This window comes from Eucalyptus grandis, chromosome 2, assembly GCF_016545825.1.
Source record: "Eucalyptus grandis isolate ANBG69807.140 chromosome 2, ASM1654582v1, whole genome shotgun sequence".
Lineage (NCBI taxonomy): Eukaryota > Viridiplantae > Streptophyta > Magnoliopsida > Myrtales > Myrtaceae > Eucalyptus > Eucalyptus grandis.
Genome location: NC_052613.1, coordinates 31,846,621 through 31,870,948, shown reverse-complemented (window position 1 = coordinate 31,870,948; position 24,328 = coordinate 31,846,621). Strand labels below are relative to the sequence as shown.

At 38.8% G+C, this 24,328-nt stretch overlaps 3 protein-coding genes across 3 annotated transcripts; 1 reads left to right on the top strand and 2 right to left on the bottom strand.

Moving 5' to 3' along the window:
* Positions 1-598: 598 nt before the first annotated feature.
* Positions 599-6,686, bottom strand: LOC104432361 (probable protein S-acyltransferase 17). The gene is made up of 10 exons (XM_010044840.3): positions 6,372-6,686; positions 6,183-6,276; positions 5,454-5,548; positions 4,030-4,197; positions 3,881-3,953; positions 3,749-3,801; positions 2,962-3,053; positions 2,831-2,883; positions 1,761-1,886; positions 599-1,243 (listed from the first exon to the last, which is right to left on the bottom strand). Exons 1-10 carry the CDS (start codon positions 6,518-6,520, stop codon positions 959-961), a joined length of 1,188 nt encoding a protein of 395 aa, XP_010043142.2. The 5' UTR covers positions 6,521-6,686; the 3' UTR covers positions 599-958.
* A 640-nt stretch (positions 6,687-7,326) lies between these two features.
* LOC104432356 (histone H2AX) lies at positions 7,327-8,518 on the bottom strand. The gene is made up of 2 exons (XM_010044835.3): positions 8,180-8,518; positions 7,327-7,773 (listed from the first exon to the last, which is right to left on the bottom strand). Exons 1-2 carry the CDS (start codon positions 8,375-8,377, stop codon positions 7,549-7,551), a joined length of 423 nt encoding a protein of 140 aa, XP_010043137.1. The 5' UTR covers positions 8,378-8,518; the 3' UTR covers positions 7,327-7,548.
* Positions 8,519-20,845: 12,327 nt separating this feature from the next.
* Positions 20,846-23,527, top strand: LOC104432357 (gibberellin receptor GID1C). The gene is made up of 2 exons (XM_010044837.3): positions 20,846-21,234; positions 21,900-23,527. Exons 1-2 carry the CDS (start codon positions 21,196-21,198, stop codon positions 22,896-22,898), a joined length of 1,038 nt encoding a protein of 345 aa, XP_010043139.2. The 5' UTR covers positions 20,846-21,195; the 3' UTR covers positions 22,899-23,527.
* Positions 23,528-24,328: the final 801 nt, after the last annotated feature.

Below are 24,328 nucleotides of genomic sequence, written 5' to 3'. Positions count from 1 at the left end.
GCATTAGCAGATAGGAGTGACTTGCTAACGGATGGTAAGATGAGGAGGTCTTTCTTCAAGTTTTGGGTGAAATTGGGCTATCACATCTCTATACAGCAGGGAGTATATCAACATGTGAGTAAATCCTCTCAAAGCCGCAAAGGCCCCCAGTTCTCAGTACCGCACCACAAACTAAGGACACAGCTTGCTGCATGGGCGATGACAGTATTGAACTTGAGGAACCCAAGAACAGGCTGCCGATTATTCAGGGACTTTGACATGCATTCTCGTCAAAATCTTGTTGATTCTTACCAGACAATACACATCGATGTTAAAGATATGATGCTTTAACTTATTTGTCACACAATCACACAAGTATAGAGAGAGAGAAAACACATTGTACATCAGCAAGTGCACTGGACATCCGAACCAGAAATCTAGATGACATCAATAAAAGGAAAACGGTAGGCACTTGCACTGCCAATAAATTCACAGAATTTATCTATGGTTCCATATTAATGCTGGCAACTAGTAACTTTCTTCTTAAATTGATAACTTTCTAATTCGCATGACCACTCTCCTCTATCAATTCTACTGTTCACTTACGAAAATAATATACTTTGACGAAAAAATGAGAGAATTCCTATACAAATCAGTGAAATTACCGATGGAAAGGACAATTGGTATCCATGAAAAGATTGTCATGGGTCAAAATAACAAAAAGTAAAACCCAAAATATCTGAACACCTCCTCCTAAATGCTGATGTTCAGTGCCAAAAAAGTGAAGCCCTGTACATCTAACTACATCTCTTCTGTTGCATAGGATACAACAAGGTGGGTAACCACACCAAATATTTCAAGTCATTGATGTATTATCCTCTCTAGGCCTAAATACAGCATCAACCAATTACTTTGAGGGACTTCAGAAAATGAAGGTGAAGAAGATTAGCAGCAGTAACTATAGTCACAGTGCCCAATATCATTCTCGACGGACTTTAGGTTTCTTCTGTGAAAATGACGATCTCGATGATAAAGGAACAATGATCTCGTTGATATTTTGAATGAGTCCTTTATCATACTTGTTTTCCTTAACAACAAGCTTAGCATCTTCCAAGGGTGATCTTCTAAAGAAAGCCCTCCATTTGCTTTTGCGAGGCGACACCTCACTGCTCATCCCATTAAGACTGGCTCGGAGTGCCGCGGTGCTCGCTCTTGCTTCATTCAGCTTCCTCTGCCAATTTATGTACTCTTGCCACTTGAAAGTCTGCAACCACATGTAGCAATCAGACCATATTCCATCATCACATGACATCTTATGTTTTTGAGGGTAAAACTCTGAAATTAGTATGTTTGTTAACAGGAGATGGAACCAGGCACATCTAAAATCTTAAGCTAAGGATGGATGAGTTACTTAAACTAGTAAGATCGAGCCTTCATTCTTCGATTAAGTCTTGATGAGCTTAACATTAATCTCTTCACTCTTTGACTGACAATTTATATATTTCCAGTTTCTCTCCCTTTAAATAATGCAGTTTTCCATGATCACCAGGCGGAGGCCAAAAAAAAAAAAGAAGAAGAAATTCTAATGTAGCCTACAAGCAGACCAAAGTACATCACTTCTTGCTTTTTCACACTTCTTAGTTCATAATTCTGAACCAGGAAACTTCATTTAGGCTGAGGATAGAAGATCATTGAATAGAATTCAGTAACAACAAATTCTACTCGGTACAAAACAAGTCAAGGGCATATAGGAAATCAGCAAGAGTATTGGCAACACCAACCTCATTAGTGGTAGTGTTTGTGAAGCAGAGGCTGGCATGGTAGCCAAAGAAACCTGCCAGTAGCAGCGCGACTATTGCAAGGAACACCATAAGCAATATTTGAGTATCATAGGATCCAACAAACCACTGTTTCGAACCAGAGATTAAAACATTAAAAAAGGGAAAAAAATTGACTGAGGAAAACACAGATGAAAATTATGAAAGCACTAGCACTAAAACATCAAGAACACGGATTGAAAGAGATGATAGCCACATAACAATTCTCAAAAAGAACACGAAGGGGAAATCAGATACCAGTCGAATATGGTATGACAAAGAAAAAGATGCAGTAATGGAAGAAAATGCCATCTCAAACCCCAACATCCCCCAAAAAAATTATTTATTTATTTATTAAAAAAAAAAACCAAGCCCAATCAACTACCATAATCCAACATAGTGGTAAAAATTTGCATTGACAATAGTCTTAGACAATTTCAAGCAACCATAATCAACCCCAATCCTAAACATAATTAAGTACCAAAAATTGTCCAAAGAGACCTGTTATATAGCCTCCATTTTTGCAACCAATAACATCCCAGAAGAAAAGGCATTAAACAAAGGATCCAAAAATCAGAAACTTCATAGCACAGCAGTCATTTCTACCATTCTCTACTCAAAATTAATGCTAATTAACTCATTTCCTGTACATGTGATGAACTGCTATTTCAGATCCCTTAACGTAACAATCAGGTGATTATCAACTACTATATTCTTAAAACATTGAATATCTGAATTGATGATAAGGCAATAAGCGCCATCATTAACTTGCAATATTGTAAGGTCAGAACACATCACTAAAGTCAAATCCAACAGCAAAAATGGACTTTCTTTTCAGTTGTAGGTAAGTAACTATATGATCATCCCATCCATGAAGAAGTATCTTAGAGCCGTTTCAACTCCAAGGAAGAATCAAAAGGATATATGTCATATTTCTCTGAGTTCTTTAACGTAACTCAGACACATTGAAGAGCAAGAGATTTTCTGAACAAAGGCTTATTGACATGATCAGAAACGATCAAATAAATACTAACCTGAAGCACATGAGGAGCTAAACTACGAAAAGAATTTTCTATGCCATAATACACTGCAAGAAAGAAAAGCAAATAAATCTAAAACCCATAATTGATCAACAAACAAGACATATAGGCCAAAGCATATGTACCAGTTAGTACATAGATCACTCTTGATTCCTTCAGCTGTCCAGCAAGAACCAATCCAATGGCAACAGCCCCATATACACACAGTAGAAAATGCCTGGAAAAAAGTAGCCAAATGAATACACACAAAGTTTGCTCATGTATAGCTGTTAAGGCAGAGGAGCTCTAATCCACTTCTAATACAACTTATGTGAGTAATCAGCATCTTCTGTATTTTTAAGCTTAGAGGAATATTCTCTCATTCTTTATTGGAAGCTGTCTCTGACCAGTGATTTTATATCAATTGAACACAATAATCGTTGCAATTCATCAGATAAAGAGAACATGGCATCTTGCACCACAGTGATCATTTACGAACTGCAATGGCTCCTAATTTAAGCTTAGACCTTTACCTATCTGGGAATAAAAATAAGCTTAATCTAGACAAATATGACAATATAAAGTTGCCATGCCGTTTAATTCAAAATTATCAATGTCGTGTCTTCTACAACAAAAAAAATACAATCATGACACATCCCAGCATGACCACTCTTGAAGATTTTCTTTGACCAGAACCATGCACAAGCTATATCATTAGATGCTTAAGTTCTTAAACATCAAAAGAAGCCTGCTCAGTCCTTTTCTTTTGGTAGATCAGAACTCTTTGTTTAGTAGTCATGTTCAGAGAAGAACTCAAGCTGAAAACCATATGTTAAATCTATTAACTTTATCTGTTCTAAGGATAGGACGAGGGAATATTTGGACCTTCACTAAACAATGCACATATATTGCCGCCATTTATGCGAAACTCACCATAAAAGAAAAGCCATGAAGTATCGAGTATTTCTCTCCCCTATACAATTATTCTGCATGAAAATACCAGCACATTGATAGCGATACCATATTATATCCTTCTCAAGGAATAAATGAAAAAGCAAGGCGTACCATCCACCCACAATGATGGTCAAATCTTGCAACACAGCGATCACAAATGCTGCAATGCTTGGACCTGGCAGGTCTGGAGAATCAAAACATAGTGAATAGCTTCACAAAGCAAAAAGGTTTATCTTGAAAGGTATACTAAAAAAACTCACTTTGGAATTTTGCAAGTTGGACATTCTTTCTCAGAGTAAATAATATCATCATAGGGGTAAGCAGTAAGATATTGAGAGACATTGTCATCCTTTACAGTCCCTGGATCAGAAAAGCTAGTCAATACAAAGAGAAGGACACCAATGCCAACTGCCAACAAGCTCATGTGCCTGCATTAACAAGGAACTGCTGATCAATGTCAGGCCATGTCATTAGCCCACAACAAGAAACAGTAATACTTGTAGAAGAAAAAGAAACACGAGCCTTTAGATCACCTAGTCCAATACTAGTGAGCTTCACTGAAAATGATACCCACTGATAGAACTAAGGATAAAACTGCAGCAATGTAGTAGACTCATCATCCTAACTAGAGTCAAATCCAATCTATAGGAACAAGCAGACTGATGGCTGAGCTCATGCAACCAAAGGAAGGAAAAAATCCTGATTCTGTGAAAGTCTGAAACATGATCTAGATAAACTTCAAAGCAAAGAAAGAAATCCATTTAATCAGAGACAAGGAATAGCCAAGGTTAATCCAGAAGAAAACCAAAAAAGATATCCAACACATATACTAAGGAGCCAAAACCCAGGAATGCCAGAAGCTAAATGCATGATATGTATATAAAGAAAGCACAAAATATCGATTGATAATTGACCTCATGCAACAAATGAAAGAAGAATCCTGATTTTGCAGAAAAATGAAAATCCAGAGAAATACGTAAGCAAGCACAAAATATTCATCAAGTAAGAGGACAATCAATCTTCCTGCTTACAAAGAAGCAAACAAAAGGACCTCCAAAGCTGGAACCCAGATATGGCAGGAGCAAAATAAATAAAAAAGGAATGCAAAAATGCTTCACATGCCACAACATTTGTCTTCGATGTAAAGAGCCAAATATTCTTTTTCTTTCCAAAGAATAGATTCCTTCTGTCTTATGAAAGCCTAAATTTGTGAAACAGCCACTTCCCATTTTCTGCCTTTCCAGGGAGTTATTTGCACTCATTCATATCTCTCCCAAAAGCATTTGTTTTCCAAGCCATCCAAAGGGCACCTGACCTTCAAGAGTTTCCATCCAAAGATGGATTCCACATTAAATTACTCTACCGCTGAGGCGCACAGAGATCAAGAGACTCATGGGTATGCGTATTCAGATAAAGGCAGGCATACAACTGGCAGGAAAATTGGTTCTTCATAAGTTCTTGATCATTTCCAATGTCAATACCTCAAGCTCCAAATGAAAATTTCCACCTCAAAGACAATCAGAAGAATGCAAGGACACCCCAAACAAAAATCACACAGATGACAAATAAAGCCAAAAATATTTCCCACCACAAGATGATTGGGCTATCAAACCAAGTGTTTGTCCTTGATCACACCAGCAAATTGACTCATAACAGAAATTGTATAAATCCTTTCGAACAGTACCTGTGAATTCCACTTAAATAATATCCAGGAATATAGCTGAAGCATGATTTTGCCACAATGAAATAAGTTCCTCCAACTATTGCCAAGTATATTATCTGCAAACACGCAAACCAAAACCACAAAGTCTGTTGCTATTAGAGGAACACTCCAAAAAAAATAAAAGCTACCAGTCGCATATTGCTGCTGCTAGAGACAAGATTTCCACAGAAATGCAGAAAGCAGAGTATCACTGCAATTTGATGGCGAGAACACTCTAAAATGAACAATACAGTCAATAGCACATAATTCTCAACCCAACACTACCTATTAAAAGAATCCCATCTCATACAGGAAAGACTAACATTCTGCATAAAATCCATCCAACTCCACTGACATATACCGAAAGTGTAATCCCAATTCCTTCGCTTAAATGCAAATCATCATCAGCTAGGAGTTCGAATTCACTACAACAAAACAGAAACCGCACTCCATTTCGGGTAAACATCAATGGTCAAAGCACGTGAAATTACATAAAACTCAACATTGCGAGCGGAAGCCTAGACTTCAACCACCAGAAAACATTCCATTTCCCACTTCCAAATTCAAAGACACGCATGACCACAGGCGATAGAAGCTCCAAAATCAAGTGTTTCGGAAACAAGCGGTTCCCCGCCTACGATTCCAACAAGAATCAAGAACTGCACATCATGGGTGGGGAGAAAAGAAAGAACTTTCGCAAAAAGCGAGAACCTGCAAAATAGGGTTGGGGCGATCGCAGCAGAACCGCTCCACCTCCAGAATCGCATTCGTGCCTCTCACTCCAAACAGCACCCCAACACACCTCCTTCACCCCAAAAAAAAAAAAAAGAACCATTTGAGAATTCGATCCAAGACGCACGATAGAACCAAGGAAAGTAGGCTCCGCGAGAGAGAGAGTACAGGAGGTAGTCGTAGGCACCGACGGTGAGGAAGTGGTGGATGGAGGCGATGGGGGTGCGGCGGAAGATGGGCCACTGGCCGCACAGGAACGAGACGACCACCACCAGCGTCGCCAGCCCGTGCACCACCAGAACCCACTGCACCGCCATCTCCCTCTCTCTCCCTCTCTCTCTCTCTCTCTTCCTCTTCAGCGAGCGAAGCTCAGATCGAACTGGTCAAAAATTCATTCGAGGGACATCTCCGTCCGACGAAGACGACCGGCTTTCCTGCGGGAAATCGAAATCGATGTGTTTCGATCGACGACGAATCGGAGGGGAGGAAATGGGCCCATAGACGAGGAAAAGTCCGACCGTTTTGCAAAACGCTAAAAGAGCGGCTCAGCGCCGCACGTGCTTTGCACGGGCATTTATGAAAAAAGAACGCATTTTTACCGGTATTTATTTTACTGTGGGTTATTTATATTTATTTTTGCGGTTTTTACATATATTTTATTTGGTTTCTCCACTGTCGAGTGCAGAAATTACCAAGTTCAAGAATTTTTTATTTCTTCTTTCTTTTTTTCTCACTTACACATACTGTGCAGTGCTGCCGGCCTCGTACTAATTTTGCACATGAATTTTTTATTCAATGTCCTATTTCTATAAGGCATTTCCATCCGATTTTATGATGGCTATATTAAAAGTCAAGGTCTTCCCTTTACTACCATTTAGAATTTAAGTAATAAATTAAAGCCCATGACCTTCCCAAAACAATTCAAATTGAAGTGGGTTTTAAATAAAAAGGCCGGCTTACTTTTACAGGAATTTTCTTCCTCAATCTCTCCTATTTTGTTTCTTCCGCGATGAAGCCAATAATAGCAATTTCGCCGACAGCCCGATATTACACAAAATGCCAAAGCAAAAGTTCGATGATTAGAGAAGAATCCCTCCATAGACAGGACCGAGAGACAACACCATTTGAACCGAGAAATGAAAAATCGCTCCTTTTTACTACTTTTCTTGGTTTAACATAGCAACCCAAAAGGGTAAGGAAAAAAAGAAATAAGAAATTGCAGACGTATATTGCAAAGATCAAACCCTAAAGTCCTACACCAAGATCGAAGAAGAACCCACCCAAAAATATAAAAATTAAAAAGAAAAAATTGAAAGAAGGAAGGCGGGGAGATGAAGGAGGCCCCCTAGAACTCCTGAGAAGCGGACCCGATGTCGCCCTTGCCCTTCCCGCCGGTCTTCTTCGGCAGCAGCGTCTGGTGGATGTTGGGGAGGACGCCGCCGTTGGCGATGGTCACGGAGCCCAGGAGCTTGCTCAGCTCCTCGTCGTTCCTCACCGCCAGCTGGATGTGGCGCGGCACGATCCTGTTCTTCTTGTTGTCCCTCGCCGCGTTCCCAGCCAGCTCCAGCACCTGCAACGGCGCACCGAACGTTAAAATCGAGAGAGAGAGAGAGAGAGTCGGCGAATTTTCACGAAAAAAGATAACGCATTTCAGACGATTACGGGTAAACTTTCAGCTAATGAAGGGTTTCATCGATGCGAATCGAAGTATAACTGAAGATCGGTTATATCGGAAACCCAAGGAAAAGCGTTTCGATCAAATCCGCCGCCAGAGGAGGCCAAAACAGTTAATAGAACGTCCAAATTAAGTGCGGAAATCGCGACAAAGCTAGGCAAAAGCCATCGACATCACTTCCACTGGCTTAAAGAACAGAGGAGATCGCACAGCAGTCGAAAAGAGAATCTAGAAAGCAACAGCCGATCGGCAAAAAGAAACGGAAAAAGCCGGAACGAGAGACGGATCAGGGAGAGGATACCTCGGCGGCGAGGTACTCGAGGACGGCAGAGAGGTAGACCGGGGCCCCGGCGCCGACACGCTCGGCGTACTTGCCGGCCTTGAGGAACCGGGCGATCCTGCCGACGGGGAACTGGAGGCCCGCCTTGTGCGACCTCGAGACGGACTTGGTGGCCTTGGGCTTGCCCCTGCCCCCCTTGCCTCCTTCCTTCGAACTCATGCTGGCGTCCCACGAAGGAGAAAGGAGAAGATCAGAAAACCCTAGATCCGCCGGAAGCCGGAAATTTTCGCCGGTGAAGGAGCCGGTTAAACGGACAGACGACGATTGTGAGAGAGACAGAGAGAGAGCGCGGGGGTTTTGATTCGGTGATGAGAGGAGCGATGGAGGGCGTGGATTTTATAGGTGGTGAGGGGGCGATCCGATTGGCGGAGAGCGGGGGTGCCGCGGATCGCCAGCGTGGCAGGGGGGCTCGCTGTTTTTCGTATTTCCCGCTTTGGCGGGGGAAAATTGGGGAGAGGGAGTTTCGTTTCCTTTTTTCTCTTTTGGAGGGACTCCTGTGGAAATTCTTTTGCACTTTTTTCCCTTTTGTCCTGAAGCCGAAGCCAAGCCTAGCCTTTTGAATTTAAAAATGTACGGACTTCTTTTTTTTTTTTTTTGGTCGGAAAAAAAATTGTAATGACTTAAAACGATGGTAATTAGATCATTTTTCTCCTCATATACGATAGACAAACATACATAATTTTTCTCCTTGGAATGAGCATTTTGAAAAGAGTTAATACCCTGAAAAATTACAAACCGGTACATTTGTGATAAATTTACCCCAAACTATTTTTTTGACCATGAAAAACCACAAACTAATATATTTGTGACAAATTTACCTCGACTAACTATAAAAAAACCCTAAACTAGTACATTTATAACAAATTTACTCTTAACTAATTTATTCGACAGCAAAAAATCTCAAATTGATACACTCGTGACAAATATACCCTCCGCTAAATTGGATTAATACTACAAAAAATCACAAAAATTGTAAACTGTAACAAACGAAACGTAAAATTCCAAATTGATATACTAATCAACCGTCACGTGTCATTTAACTTAATAATTTAACTGTAAAATTTAATAAAAACTAACATAAGGTAAAATTGTTACAAGTGTATCGGTTTTGGGTAAATTTGTCAAAAATATATCAGTTTTGGGTTTTTTGGTAGTTAAAAAAATAATTTTTGGTAAATTTATCACGGTATATTGGTTTGAGGTTTCGGGATATTAACCCTTTTGAAAATACATTTTCCCCCAATTCGGAATATAAAAAGTAAATTCACTCCAAAAATTTATATCCAAACGTCACATTTTACCTCCCTCACTTCTCTCGTAATGGAATATAAAGTTATAGATTAATACCACAAAAACTCTATGATGAATTTGCCCTTAATTAATTTTTTGACAATCAAAAATCTAAAACTAATACATCTATTGCAAAATAACCTTCCATTAGTTTTCATTAGATTTATTATCAAATTACCGAATTGGATAATATGTGTTAGTCGATCGGTGTACTAACTTGGGTTTTGTCTTATGTCTATCGTAAATGTACCGATTTATGATTTATCATGATATTAATCAAATTTAATGAAAATTAATTTAGTGTAAAATTATTACAAATGTTTTATTTATGATTTTTTGTAATAAATTTATCAAAACTGTATTACTCTAGAGTTTTCTGTGATCAAAAAATTTGTTTTAGATGAATCTGTCATGTTTATTTGTTTGTAGTATTCGTGATATTAACTCTAAAGTTAAGTCTAATTTATTTTTGAATACTAATACTTTTGTGGGACTTTTGGTTATATGGATTGCTTAATCCACGGATTTTCAAGTATTTTTCGTTTCTTTTTCATTTTTGGGTTGAGAGCAAGTGAATTTTTCTATATCTTTTCTGAAATGAGAGTTGGTGAGTGATTTTCTTCGTTGAATGCTTAGAATTGTCCCTCACAATTCGATTGATATGAGTTGACAAAATGCCCATTATTTAACAACCACTAGATTCTCGTGATTTAATGACCATTATTCGAATAAAATTAATTGCATATCTAATTCTTCCAAGAGTAAAATGACATGGGCAAAAATAGACATACTCGAGTGATCCAAGCAACATTCTCAAATTGCTTTGTTTGGCTTTATTTTGAAATTATTATGAAACACAAGTAATGTTGGAATAAAATACCCAAACAATGTGTATCGTAGACTGTTTATCTTTTCTATATTTTACACACATTTTTAGATGTGTTATAACTAATTATTCGATTTATTGTCTCTCGTTAACTCTAGTTTGTACCTAAGGTACGTTTGGTAACTATTTACTTATTATGAATAATTTTTGTTCAAAAATAGTTTTTTCATTCTATTCACTTGATGAATTTATGAGCATTTAAAGGTGTCAGGTAACTGTCAAAATTTTATATTATCAAAATAGAAATATATTTGGCACAACATTTTAATTTTAATTTTTAAATACTTTTATCATTTTTTCCTTTTCATTCTATTCTTCTTTTCCATAGCCAGTCATTGGCCTCGAGGGAGCCTCACCCAACCACTAGCAAGGCTCAACTTCACCTAGTCATCGTAAGGTCAGCCTAGTCGGGGGCTAACAAGATTGTTGGACCTTGTATGGTTGGTTGCTAGCCACTGACTAGGGGAAGAACAAGAGGAAGAGAAAAGGAATAAAAGAAAAATACAAAATGTATATATATATAGGCTTGATTTTGAAATTTTTCACGAAAACAAAGAAGTAAAACTTTTTAATTATTGATTCTGTTCAAAATTTATTTTTAAGAAAAAATAATTGAATTAGTTATCAAACAATTTTTTTTCATGGAACAAAATAATTGAATTAGATACCATTTGACTCGATTAAAAAATAAAATATATTCAATTAAATTATAAATTTTAAAAATAGAAAATTCAATTAATTAAATGTATAACAATGCAATACTTATAAAACAATGATGAAAAACTATATTCATTCTATTTTTCATTTATTTTAGGTTCCTTCCGCTTCGTAGAAAATAAATGATTAAAAAAGACTTTCCTAAAAATGATTGCTTTTATTGATTTAAATAATTAATTGATGAAAAATGTTATAATTATTCACAACAATTTATTTATCAACATTTTCATGAATGGTGAAATTACCTTTCATTAATTCATCTTACAATGATTTTTAGAAAAATAATTTTCAATTCATTCACGTTTTGCAAAAACAAATGGAGCCATAAGGAATATTTATTTTATGAAAACCTCATTAGAAGTACCATGCCCAATTGTCTAAATAAGCTAAAAATCACGTCTTGTAATACTAGGCCCATTCAATTTTTTGGGCCAATGCAAGTGCCAGCAACGGCCCAATTAAAAGTAATTATGAATTAGCCCATTCGGGGATTGCACCGGCCTCTGTGTCTTCAATTTCTCAATTTTCGGATCATTTTAGTCCCAAGGGCGTATAGAATCATGCAAGGATGCTTTCGATCGTCAGGACAAGGATAGGCTAAGATGGGATAATAAATTCTCTGAACTTTTTCATATCTCATCACTTGTTTGGTAAGTTATCAGACATAATGTAGGATGTGGACATATTTCTAAAACAAACAGTGAAAACATAGAAAGCTAAATAATCAGGATTGAAAAAATAAATAAAACCCAAAATTAAGATTTATAGTGAAACCTTCACCAGATCTATGTGGAGCAAAAGTCGCCAACCCATGGTGACCACCCAGTGGTGGTACTCTTTGTTGTTGTGGTTGCTTGAGATTGCCAATAGATCTATTTGGCATTGAGCACTAGGGAAAGAGGAGAGATCTATTTGCCACCCTATGGTGGCCGCCAACGCCTAGGGTGTGTGACCATTGTTTGGACAGGAATTAGGATTGGATATGATAAGATGGGATAATAAAATCTCCAAACTATTTTCTTTTTTTTGGTCGGTCTCCAAACTATATTTATATATAGTCATTTGTTTGGTAAATTATGTAGGATATGGAAATATTTTTTGAAACAAATAGTGAAAACATAGTAAGCTGAATAATTATGATTGAAAAAGAATCAAACTTGAAATTAAGATTTATAGTAAAATTTCCATTAGACCTAGGCAAAGTAATAATCGCCAATTTGTCGTGATCACCTTGATGATGGTACTCTTTGTCGCCGTGGTCGCTTGAGACCACTACAACATATCTATTTTTGTATTGAGCGTTAGGGAAAGAAGAGACATACTTCACATAAGAAATAGACCATAGTGGCCACCATGGTGGCCACCATCGCCTAGGGTGTGTGACCACCCATGCAGTGGTTGCCGGTGATAGTGGGCCAATCTCAAATCTACTCATCTCCGAAATCGGGAAAGATGAATTTTAGACAAACATTGAACAGTAATCATTTGAGAGGGACAGCCATCGTGCAGTGACTACTCGAGAGCTTCGAGTACCTCGAGCCAGCCAATGGTGGCACGGTTGGTACAGGATGAACATCACCCCGAGGCAGGCCAAGCAAGTAATTTGACTTTTTATCTGGATTAACGTACCTCGAGCGCGTCATCGTACGTCGGATGGGATAACTAATGTCCTTTGTTTTTGGACAAAAGAAGACCTCCAACCTGTCTTCATAAATTCATGTCCGCCCAAAAAGGGAAAATAGAATGGCGTTTCCTCTAAATTTCAATAAGAAATACGTTCGTAGTTAACTAAATACATGTAGGAAAAAAGGTATAATTCTAAACTAGTATTTTTGATAGTTTCAAATTTCGAGGGATTCGTGTTTTCTTCACTTGGAAAAACTTTTAAAATGATTTGCATATTACAAATAGTTATGCATTAGTCTTCCGTTAAATCTCTTTGAGAGTTATTATGAGGTCATCTATCAGATCATTATCTTCTTCTTTTTTAACATTTTTGAGGTAGAAAAAACAAAAATAAAAAAGATCCCTCGTTAGTTGCTCCAACAATGTCACAAGTGGGGATGAGTATGTCAGATCATCCAAATTAGGAATTGCCTAAACCAGACTAACTGATTTGGTCCGATTTTTAGAGGCATTAGTTTAGTTCTCGGTTCTATAAAAATGGAATCAATGATTTTCAATTCAATTCCTGATTTTGAGGGGAACTAGAGTGACTCCTATTTTTAAATAAATATTTTTATATTTTAAAATAACAATAAACTCTAAAATAATAATAATTCTAGTATTTTTTAACCATTTTTGCTAAGTGATCAATTCCACATGATACAGTTTTTGGTCCCAAGACTATGAGATTCGATCCACAGTCCTAAAATTGGGGATTGGTCGTTTCATTTGATTCTCAATTCTTAGGTTGGGACTAGACTAGACGAAAGTAATCACTTCTAATCACAAGGAATTGTTATTTCAAAGATACATACTAAAAATGAGCATATAATTATGAGATTACACATATATAATTAATATCGATAATTGGGTTATTATATATTAACAATTAAAGAATTTTTTTAGATATCAAACCTGTCCTTATTCAGTTTTCTTCTTTTCTTTTCTCCTTTCAATGATATTAAAAACTACAGTCATTCATTTTGGATTTGCTATCATCATTGTGAGGCACCGATTTGCCAAGGCGGTTCACCCATCAGGATGTGTCGCCCATATTCTTTAATGTTGGTAAATCAATTTAAAATTTGTAAATTTATCTGAATAAAAATTACCATCTTTCATGTTCATTTCCTAAAGTAATTTGAGTTCGTTTAACACATGTAAATTAATTATTTTATCTTCATCTATCAATTAAATAGTTACTAAATCGTTATTGAGTTTAACCTTTTTTATTTAAATTTTTTAATATGAATTATACAAGAATTCAATGTTCTCAATTTAGTCCCTTTTTCTTTTTTCCTTTTTTTTTATTTCTTTTTTTTTTTCGCCTTATTGCATTTGGTGCTTGGACAAATATACATCACTTGGCTGCCGATGAGATTGCCAAATGTCATCATATAGTGAAAAATTGTTAAAACTTCCAATTACTACATCTCAGAAAGTTAGCATATGTATAAGTAAGTAAATATTTATTCGGAAGAGATATGCATATTTTACGTTGAAAATCATTTGCTAAAAAATTTTATCATGTCAATAAGTTTTAACTTCATAAACCTTATAGAAATGATTTGTCATTTTTCAACTCCAAATTGCCATAGCTGTGTATAGCCTCGAGGAATTTCCAACTTAATAACTAAAGATTAGTAATTCGAATCCCACTAAATATGTACAAACTACTATAAGTCAAAGCCATCGACACATACTAAACATTTGGATTTAACCATTTCATGGGATCGACATCATGTTTTATGGGGTCTCTAGGTAGTCGAATTTAGGGCTCGTACTCCTGGACCGTGAAAAAAAATGTCTAATTTTCTTTCTTCAAATGAGAGGGTGAGGATTGACACTATGTGGACTGATGGAAAAGGCCAATTCACAAGAATCCAAGAACTGTTCCCTTGCTGTTGACCCAGTCCCAAATGCATCCAAGCACTTCTCGCAGCTTCAGCAATAATGGCAAAAACCATCCAAAGCAGAGCTCAATTGGTGAAAGTGATGTTTATGGAGAGCGACCTAAGAGAAAGATGCTCTCCCTTCTTGCAGGATGAAAGCTTCCAATTCGTTTATGGCTCAAAACCAGCCAGCATTGCCAATACACAAGCGCATCTACCAACCAGATCGTGAAAAATATGCCTTCAAATGAAGTGGGCATCAATTTCTTTTTCTTTTTCTTCATGGGTTCTGTGGTGAGCATATAAAGTATTTATGAACATCATAAGTGCATTGACAACGTACCTGCAAATGTGGAAGCAGTGCATCCATGGATTTGATTCTTCGTATCCTCAAGTATTAAAATCTTTATCTTCATTTCATTTATTTGGCTTTTAACTTCCACCTCGGCAACTTCAGTGAGATTGATAAGGCATTTCATAGTTTTCAGGTTCACGACATGTGATGTGGGCTCACTATCAAGGCAATAATTTGTTGGTTACCATGATTTTTAATAATAAGCAATCTGTTCCATTACAATAGCAAAAAGAGCTAATTATTCTTGGATAAAGAGGTTGGGCTCCATGTATTTTGCAAATTGTTCAATTAGGTACATTGTATTTGGTCCCTAAACTATATACTTTTGGATTGAATCAGTCCTTTCGTTAAAAAAAAAGATACAAAAATGCTAGCATGGAGGGACACATCAATGCAATGTATTTTTCTTGTGATGATTGGATAAAATATTAGAAAGTTTTGTCTATTCTAAAAAAAAAAATAGTGTATTGAGAACGTACTCGTGAGTGTGGAACTAGTGCATGCATGGATTTGATTACTCATACTCTCAAGTACAAATAATTTTATCTTCGTCTCATCCATCCGAGTTTTAACTGCTGTATCAGCAACTCCAATGAAGTTGGTGAGGCATTTCATAATCTCTGGGTTTGTCGATATGTGATGTGGGCTCACTATCAAAGCAATAATTTGTTGATTGCCAAGATTGTTAATAATAAGCAATCTGTTCAATTACAATAGCAAAAAGGGCTAATTATTTCTTGGATAAAGAGACTGGGGATCCATGAATTATTGCAAATTATTCAATAAGGTGAATTGTACTTGGGTCTCTAAATTATATACTTTTGGTTTGAATTGGTCCTTTCGTTAAAAAAGGATTAAAAAATGCTGGTATGGAGGGACAGGTCAATACAGTGTATTTTTCACGTGATGATATGATTAAATATTAGAAAGTTTTGTCTATTCATAAAAATAAAACCTGAATCCACAGAGAGAGAGAGAGAGAGAGAGAGAGAGAGGTGTTAATTTACCTAGTAATGGTTCCGACAGTAAATCCCTCCCATAGGTAGTGAGACCATCTAGCTAGTAGTCTTGGTGAGCAAACATATTTGTTAAGATAAATTTGTTAAGGCGATCAATAATATCTTCTTTTAGTTCGATATCACAAATGTCTCTAGATTACGGAGCTATCTATAGAGAAAAAAAAATATATTAAAGATTTCAACAAATCACTAAAAAACTAGGAAATTCCTAAAATTCAACATAATCAAATTATTAATAATCAAAATGCAACTTTTTTTTTCTCAAAATCAAAGTATGTAATCCAAACAGAAGAAAAAAGATGTTCCTCTTCAAACTCTCATGAAATGATTCAACTTCTAATCAGGTTTCCATGAAAAAACATAAGCGAAAATATAATTACATTACATATGACCACGTAAGCGGGAGAACCCATCACCCCAACGTCCCACTTAAGAGCGACCATGAGGGGATTCGAACTCCTCCCCTTTGTTAGGAGGAGAGAGCCCAAACTATCGCGGCCACTAAGGCGGTGGTAGAGATTCGTGCATATTGAATTATGAAGAATCAATCATTGGAATTGTTAAAAACAAGATTTTATAATGGATTAATCCATCATGATTGTTATCCCGATTTTTCAGTTTCTCTTAGATAATAGCATTCTCGGAGTGTTAACTTTCTAGATAAGAATGCATAATTATAAAATAGTCAATGGATCTATTTCTTTAGTGCTTGTTTATAGAAATCCATTACAAAATTATGCTCTCTGCTTTTGGAAGCAAAGACATAATCCAAAAGGAGAAACGCTTCTCCTTCAAGAAGATATTCCTACAGCCAACATAATTATTCTATATCCATCAATTGGAACCATGATCTCCTAAATCAATCAATGGGAATTATAAACTATTCTTTGCTAACAAATTGTAGTAGTAGCTCATTCAATCCCAAAATTACTTATAATATTCAAATCAATTCTATTAACAACCCAAAAGTTGTTGCTAGTATTAGTGGTCTTGATAATAGATTTGGAATTTCTACACCCATTTATTCCCAATAACAAAATGATTGGAATTTGGAAACATTAGATTCTCCAAATCATTCACCCACATCCATGGTCGAAAATCAAAAACCAATACTGAGCTTCTTAGGGGGTGCATGATAAAAATTATTTACGTTCTAAAAATGATTTTTCTATTCCGGACCAATTTCGGAACAGAAATTTGTTTGATAACGCTTATTAAATTTTCTATTTCTAGAATAGATTTCTATTCCGAAATAGAAATTGAGGGAGAAATCAATTTCGATTTCTCCCAACCCTAATTTCACTCTTCTCTCTCTCGTACGCCTCTTCTTTGCCTCCTCCTCCGCCTCTTCTCTGCTTCCTCCTCCTCCTCCGCCTCCGCCTCTACTCCGCCTCCGCCTCTCCTCCGCCTCTGCTCCGCCTCTTTGCTCTGTCTCGCCTCCGCCTCTCCTCCGCCTCTCCTTCGCCTCTCGCTCCGCCTCCACCTCTCCTCCGCGCCTCTCCGCCTCTGCTCCGCCTCTCCTTCGCCTTTGCTCCGCCTCCGCCTCCACCTTCGCCTCCGCCTCCGCCTCCGCCTTCGCCTCTCCTTTGCCTCCGCCTCTGCCTTCGCCTCTGTGCTCGCCTTCGCCTCTACTCCGCCTCTACTCCGCCTCTACTCCGCCTCTACGCTCTCCTCCGCCTCCGCCTCTCCTCCGCCTCTCGCCTCGCTCCGCCTCCGCTCCGCCTCCGCCTCCGCCTCCGCCTCCGCCTCTACTCCGCCTCCGCCTCTCCCTCCGCCTCGCTCCACCTCCCTGCTCCGCCTCTTCTCTTGCTCATCCACATCCGCTATGATCCACCCCCTGCTGCGACCCATTGTCCCCCGCTTGTTGTCCGAGCACCCCTCGACAACGGATCTCCTCTTGCCTCTGCTCCGCCTCTTCTCTTGCTCATCCACATCTGCTTGCGAATCCACCCCCTCGCCACGACCCACTGTCCCCGCTTGTTGTCTGAGCACCCCTCGACAACAGATCTCCTCCGCCTCTGCTCCGCCTCTCCTCCGCCTCTTCTCTTGCTCATCCACATCTCGCTTGCGAATCCACCCCCTCGCCGCGACCCACTGCCCCCGCTTGTTGTTCGAGCACCCCTCGACAACGAGATCTCCTCCGCCTCTGCTCCGCCTCCGCCTCCGCCTCGGCCTCCCCCGCCTCAAGCTCCGCCTCCGCCTCCGCCTCAGCCTCTCCCCCGCCTCTGCTCCACCTCTCCTCCACCTCCGCCTCCGCCTCTACTTCGCCTCTCCTCCGCCTCTCCTCTGGCTCATCAAACGAATTTCTATTTCTGAAATAGAAATTTTATTAAGTTATCAAACAGTTTTTTTTCCTTAGAAACTCGTCCAGAAATAGAAATCGAAAAATTCATTTCTGTTCCAGAAATAGTTTCTGGAACATAAATGTTGTCATGCACCCCCTTATTATTGAAAAACAGTTTGGTTCAAGCCATATCTTCGTCAACCAACAATTCAATTAAGAAGAAAAAACATAAATTCGACAATGACTTTTTTAACACTTTCTCGAATCATATCCGAGAAATCAAATTAAAATACTAAAATTCGACATGAAGCCTGAATTTTTTTCTTACATTGGCTTGACAAATATTTTATTGAAAAGAAAAATCCGGGCCCTATATAAACTTTTCAAACGAAAATTAGATAACAACCAAATTATTGAATACGATCACCCTCCCGTTAGAAAAACTAAAAATCCAGTATCTTCAAAATGGAATAACAGCTTCTCCTTTCAAAATAGCTTCTGAAACTGATAGTTTACATACTAGAAATATAATTAAACAAGACAATTATACAAACCAAAATCTCCGTACCAAGCAATTACAAAGAAAAGAATGTTCTGTCCAAAATCCTTCTGGCCAAATAATCCATCAAAACTGAAATTCTTAAATCACCAATTTCCAAAACATATGAATTTGCTAAAGAATATAGCTTAAAATTTATTAAAGTTATAGAAAGGAAGAAAAATGGCTTGTCATAAGAAGTAATGAATGAGCCTCTACTTCTAAATAAAGAAACTCATCATAGAAAAAACCCCAGATCAAATAAATACCCTTGAAAAGGATAGATCAATTTCTGATCGAAGAATGAATCCATTGCTAAAATAAATAAAATAAAGTTGAAATGTCCAGAAGAAAAAAAGAAACTTATTATTCCAAATGAAAATATCTTTGTTCTTTGGTTATTTCATTTTGTAAACCTTCATCGCTTTAATATCACATCTACCACTAATATGATTGGCTTCACAATATGTTTATTTGCTTTTATTATCCTGTAACTTGGATATCATTTACAGTCTTTCCTTAGTTTTAAATACTCAATTTAGATTTACTTTCTCTTTCTTTATTTTTCTTAATATAGAACCCCTTAAATCCGCAGGCATAGCCACCACCTAATCCGATGATGTTGGAGCTGTGTGACCCTAGGCATGATCTCACTAGGGTCACAGTACCTTGGCCCAATTTAGTTGAGGTCGTGCGACCCTGAGACAAGTCACCTTTACCCACAAACACACCATATGAACTTTTCTCTTTGATCAATCATGCTTGCAATCTATCAGTAAGGTCTTCATTAATTTTCCCATCTTTTTATACTGAGGCTGGTTTGTCGCCACATTAATGTATGAGTAGGGGTCATCATTAAGCTTGTGCCAAAGCTTTGGCAATACAATCTAAATGGCCTCTAGTGTAAAGATAAGTTTTGAAAATACTCTAAACTCAATACAAATGGACCAGGTTTAGTTTTAGCATTCCCAAGATACTATTTTGGGGGTTCAATGAATTATATTCTCCCAATCTTGCCCTCACTACTTTGGGGGTTCCTATTTTACCCTTGTTGTGGATAGAGACAACTATCGTGGTTGGGAACACATGGAGGAGCTCGAAAGATGGGCAGCATTGCCTCGCTTGGGGTGGCGGTGATGGACAAGGGGAGGTTGGGATGGTGGGGCTAATGGAGAGTTCGGTCGGAACTGGAGGCGTCTCGTGGCGGCAGAGCTGGAGGATGAACTCGATCGCCCGGCTCCTAACCTTTCGGCCCCTACTGATGTGGCGAAAGGGACGTCACAGGGAGGAGAGGGCGTCCTCATCGGCATCTTCCAACTCATGGAGAGCGAGGGCATTATTTGCATTTCGGAAAAGTACTTGGAGTCGAAAGTCCTTTTCATCTAGATGAATGCAAGCACTTCTCCCGAAATTCTCCCGAAAGCTATCCCACTAAGACATCGAAAGCGCTTAAGCTTGAGGATCCTTTTCATTCTCTCATTCTCGTCATTATATCTCATCAACTCTTGAACCCCATTAAACCTACATTTATTGTACCCTGTCTGTCTTTCTTCTACAATCCAACCAAACCCCCTTCCACAAAACTCTTTCTCCCAAGTTCCTTCAACATGAAAAGTAAATATATATATATATATATATATATATATATATGTTTCTTCTTTTTGTTAATATTCTGAAATATCTGGGTAGATATTAAAGGCAAATTCAAAACATTAAAAGGGAAAAAAGCAAAATTTTTTTTTTTTTGAGTGATGGGAGATTGGCTTTGACGTGTGCCCCCACAGGAACAGTTCCACTTTCAGCCACAATCTCTGTGTCGCGCTCTATCCCCTCACTCCCTCGCTGGCAAACCATCATCCAGCTCACTTTAGCATCTTCCCCGCATGAGGAGCTAAAATGCGCCCGCCTCCTTATCCTTCACCCACCCCACCCTCTCTCTCTCTCTCTCTCACTGTGTACTCTCCTTTTGAAGTGCGACAGGGAGGTTTTTATCATTTTACCTTTGTCTCTGTCTCCTCCATAGGACATCCCGTTTTTTCACTTTCCCTCTTTGATCTTCCCCCATTATCTCTGTAGAGACAGATTCATGATGACGCCCGGCGCCTTTTCGTGGGACAAAGGCACAAAAAGGACCGATCTTTTTCCTGTCTCGAGCACGCATTGAGCGAGTCCCGCACCTGGGTGGGCTGCAGCGAGGTCCTGCTGTTTTGGGTCCGTTGGGTTCGTTCTCCTTCCGGGTCTGTGGTATGTGACCAGCTCGCGAACTGGGTTGTGTCTGCAGATAGGATCTGACCGTCTGGGGGCTGTGGTGCGAGGATATTGGTGGTCGTCATGGCTGGGAGCAATGGAGTCGGTCTCAGTGAATCGAAGGTAATTCGTTTCTGGTCGTTTCTTTGTGATGTTTGCTCGTTTCCCTTTTTCTCTTTCCTTGTTCTAGTGTGTTTCCTCGGGGTGAAAGAGATGATGAGCACGGGATTGCTCTGTCGTCCTGTCATCTTGTGTAGTGAGGTGTGTTTGGATCGTGGGGTTATGATGCTTTTTCGTAAAGTCTTTTGCCCTTTTTGTGACTTCGGTCGGAGCTTGGAGGATGGTTGTGTATTTGGTATCAGCTGAGGGGGATGTTCTATGACTCTGAATTTGTCATCTTGCTTGTGAAAGGTTTGATTTTTCTGACGTTCCGGCTTTGGATAGTTTCTGTGATGCTGTTTGGACTGGATGATCATTTAAGGGGTGTCTTTCTCCTTTTGTTAATCTGAGGTTTCACCGACTTATCCGCGATGGATGTACCAGTTTGGGTGTTTCGTTTTCGCTATTTCGTGAGGCTCTGTGTCGATGAATTCCCACCGTATGATCATAATACTTTTATATGCTTATTTTATGACGTGTTGTTTTGAGTAATCAGTAGGAACGTAGGTCAATGATCTTTTGTTAGCTTAGGTGGGTTTGCTACTACTGTTATCCATTCTGTACTCAAAACGGTATTTACTTACATATATGAGCAATACCAACATTGTTTGCTGTTTTCGTCTGCCCAGATGGTTGTTCCTCTGAATATGTGGGTCCTAATTTCCAATTTCAAGTTGAAGTACAATCTTCTCCGTCGCCCTGATGGAACTTTTGACCGCCATCTAGCAGAGTTCCTTGATCGGAAGGTTCCGGCAAATGCGAACCCTGTTGATGGCATCTTCTCCTTTGATGTTATAATTGATCGCACGATGAACCTCCTTTGCCGGATTTACCGCCCGGCCTTTACTGAGGAACCTCAGCCAAGTTTAATTGATCTCGAGAAGCCTGTGGACGCTGAATTTGTTCCAGTCATTGTTTTTTTCCATGGGGGAAGTTTCGCACATTCATCTGCTAACAGTGCCATATATGATACTTTATGCCGAAGATTAGTAGGCATTTGCAAGGCCATCGTAGTTTCTGTGAACTATCGCCGTGCACCCGAGAATCGATATCCTTGTGCCTATGATGATGGGTGGTTGGCTCTCAAATGGGTGAGCTCCAGATCTTGGCTCCAAAGTAAAATTGATTCGAAAGTGCACATATTTTTGGCTGGCGACAGCTCTGGTGGAAACATAGTTCACAGTGTTGCTCTAAGAGCTGCTGAAGCTGAAATAGAAGTGTCAGGAAACATACTGCTCAATCCAATGTTTGGTGGAGAGGAGAGAACTGAGTCTGAGAAAAAATTAGATGGGAAATATTTTGTTGGCATACGAGAACGAGACTGGTACTGGAGAGCCTTCTTACCTGAAGGTGAGAATCGGGATCATCCTGCATGCAACCCATTTGGTCCCCGAGGGAAAAGTCTGGAAGGGATTAAGTTTCCCAAGAGTCTCGTTGTTGTGGCTGGTTTGGACTTAATTCAGGATTGGCAGTTAGCTTATGCTAAAGGGCTAGAGAAGGCCGGCCAGGAGGTGAAGCTACTGTTTTTGGAGCAGGCAACAATTGGATTCTACTTGCTGCCAAACAACAACCATTTCTACACAGTGATGAATGAAATCAGTAGCTTTGTGAATCCCAATGGCAAATAGTCTCATCCGTGAATGAGGATTGGCTATGGGATTTGCAGTTTGAAATTCTGGTTCGGTATGGTGGTGATGCTTAAGTATTATATAATGCGCAGTGTTTGTTTACTACTCGTGGCTCTTATCATGATATTACTCTGAAGTTGCTCCATTTTGGCCTCGTTCTTCTTGGTTAAGATAACTAGGCTGGCTGTTTGGGTACTTGCAATATTCAGCATCTAGCTGGATCTCTTTTTGTTCTGTCCTTGCAATATTCAAGTGATTCTGCAGCTATTTATTTTGGTCCGCTACACCCACCAAATTCAAATTGCCACTTCTCTGGTGAAACGGAAAGAAAGGGTTTGGCAATAGCATTTGGCGGGCTAACCAACTGGGATCGCTGTTCCTGCCTAACATCATATGGCTAATTTGAACTCATGGATTTGGAATCATCCATGGTGTTTCCCTAGCAAATATAGTTAAGTGTCCCCATATATGTAAAATTGTTTGGCTTTTTCCGTAGTTATGTATCTTTGTAATTTACCCCTTGTGGCAAGTGTAAATAGAACGTATAATCTATGTGTAATATAGCTCTCGATGGACTGGTCTTAACTATGGTACTCTTCTGGTTAATATATTTTGTTAGTTTAGTTTGACTTTCTCCCCTGAATGCTTGCTCATTCATCTTATAAGCTGTGGGAGATCTCTGTCAACTAGAAGAAGCAGATAAATGTACAGATTGCTCTCGCGTATGTTGCTGTGTCTCGAAACCAGGTCCATGACTTAATTTGTCAGTGAAGTCCCCACTTTTCCTGTTCTGTCTTTTCCTGAAGGATCTTTTCTTCAGTTGTCTTACTCAAATAACCATGAGAGCTAAGTGATCACTTATACTGATTTCATGTTAAGCTGGCATGAATGCTGTCATTCAGGATTTATGCGCCTAGTGCAGTCTTCTCTGATGCTTACGCACACAAGTGAATACCAGGTCAGCTCCGTAGGTTCACTACCAGCTTTCAAAGTGCATGCTAGTGGGAAGGAACCAGCAGACACAGACCATCTCTGTCCATAGAAAGTTGCATGCTTGTTGAGCCCCGAATTGTGCCCACAAAACATAAAGGGGTGTTGATTCAATTATTGAGAGGACGTTCTAAAAAGACCAATTGGCATTTATCTGGGATTTGATTTGGTATTTTATTCTTTTTCTGTCGGTTCTGGGATGCCCTGTTCTTTGGAAAGGAAAGAAATATGCTGGAATTGAATTGACTTTGGAAGTGGATGGTTGGTATGGGCGTGGTTGGTTCTTGGATGGGTTGAAGGGACCACTTGAGCATTGAAAACTTCCACCAGGGTTTTTAAGGGTGCTGGAGTTGAGCTTTCACCACATTATGAACAGTACTAGCTGGAAAACAACAGCTACAAAACCGGTATATATGCAAATTTCCTTACACATTGATTGG

What these genes read in the sequence shown, in the direction of transcription:
- LOC104432356 (XM_010044835.3), bottom strand. Translation starts at nt 8,377, where the DNA reads ATGAGTTCGAAGGAAGGAGGCAAGGGGGGCAGGGGCAAGCCCAAGGCC. An exon ending in TCGAGTACCTCGCCGCCGAG is followed by an intron (nt 7,774 to 8,179) that starts GTATCCTCTCCC and finishes GCGCCGTTGCAG; the next exon opens with GTGCTGGAGCTGGCTGGGAA.
- LOC104432357 (XM_010044837.3), top strand. Translation starts at nt 21,196, where the DNA reads ATGGCTGGGAGCAATGGAGTCGGTCTCAGTGAATCGAAG. An exon ending in TCGGTCTCAGTGAATCGAAG is followed by an intron (nt 21,235 to 21,899) that starts GTAATTCGTTTC and finishes TCGTCTGCCCAG; the next exon opens with ATGGTTGTTCCTCTGAATAT.
- LOC104432361 (XM_010044840.3), bottom strand. Translation starts at nt 6,520, where the DNA reads ATGGCGGTGCAGTGGGTTCTGGTGGTGCACGGGCTGGCGACGCTGGTG. An exon ending in TATTTAAGTGGAATTCACAG is followed by an intron (nt 4,198 to 5,453) that starts GTACTGTTCGAA and finishes TTGTTAATGCAG; the next exon opens with GCACATGAGCTTGTTGGCAG. An exon ending in TTCATGGCTTTTCTTTTATG is followed by an intron (nt 3,054 to 3,748) that starts GTGAGTTTCGCA and finishes ACTTTTTTCCAG; the next exon opens with GCATTTTCTACTGTGTGTAT.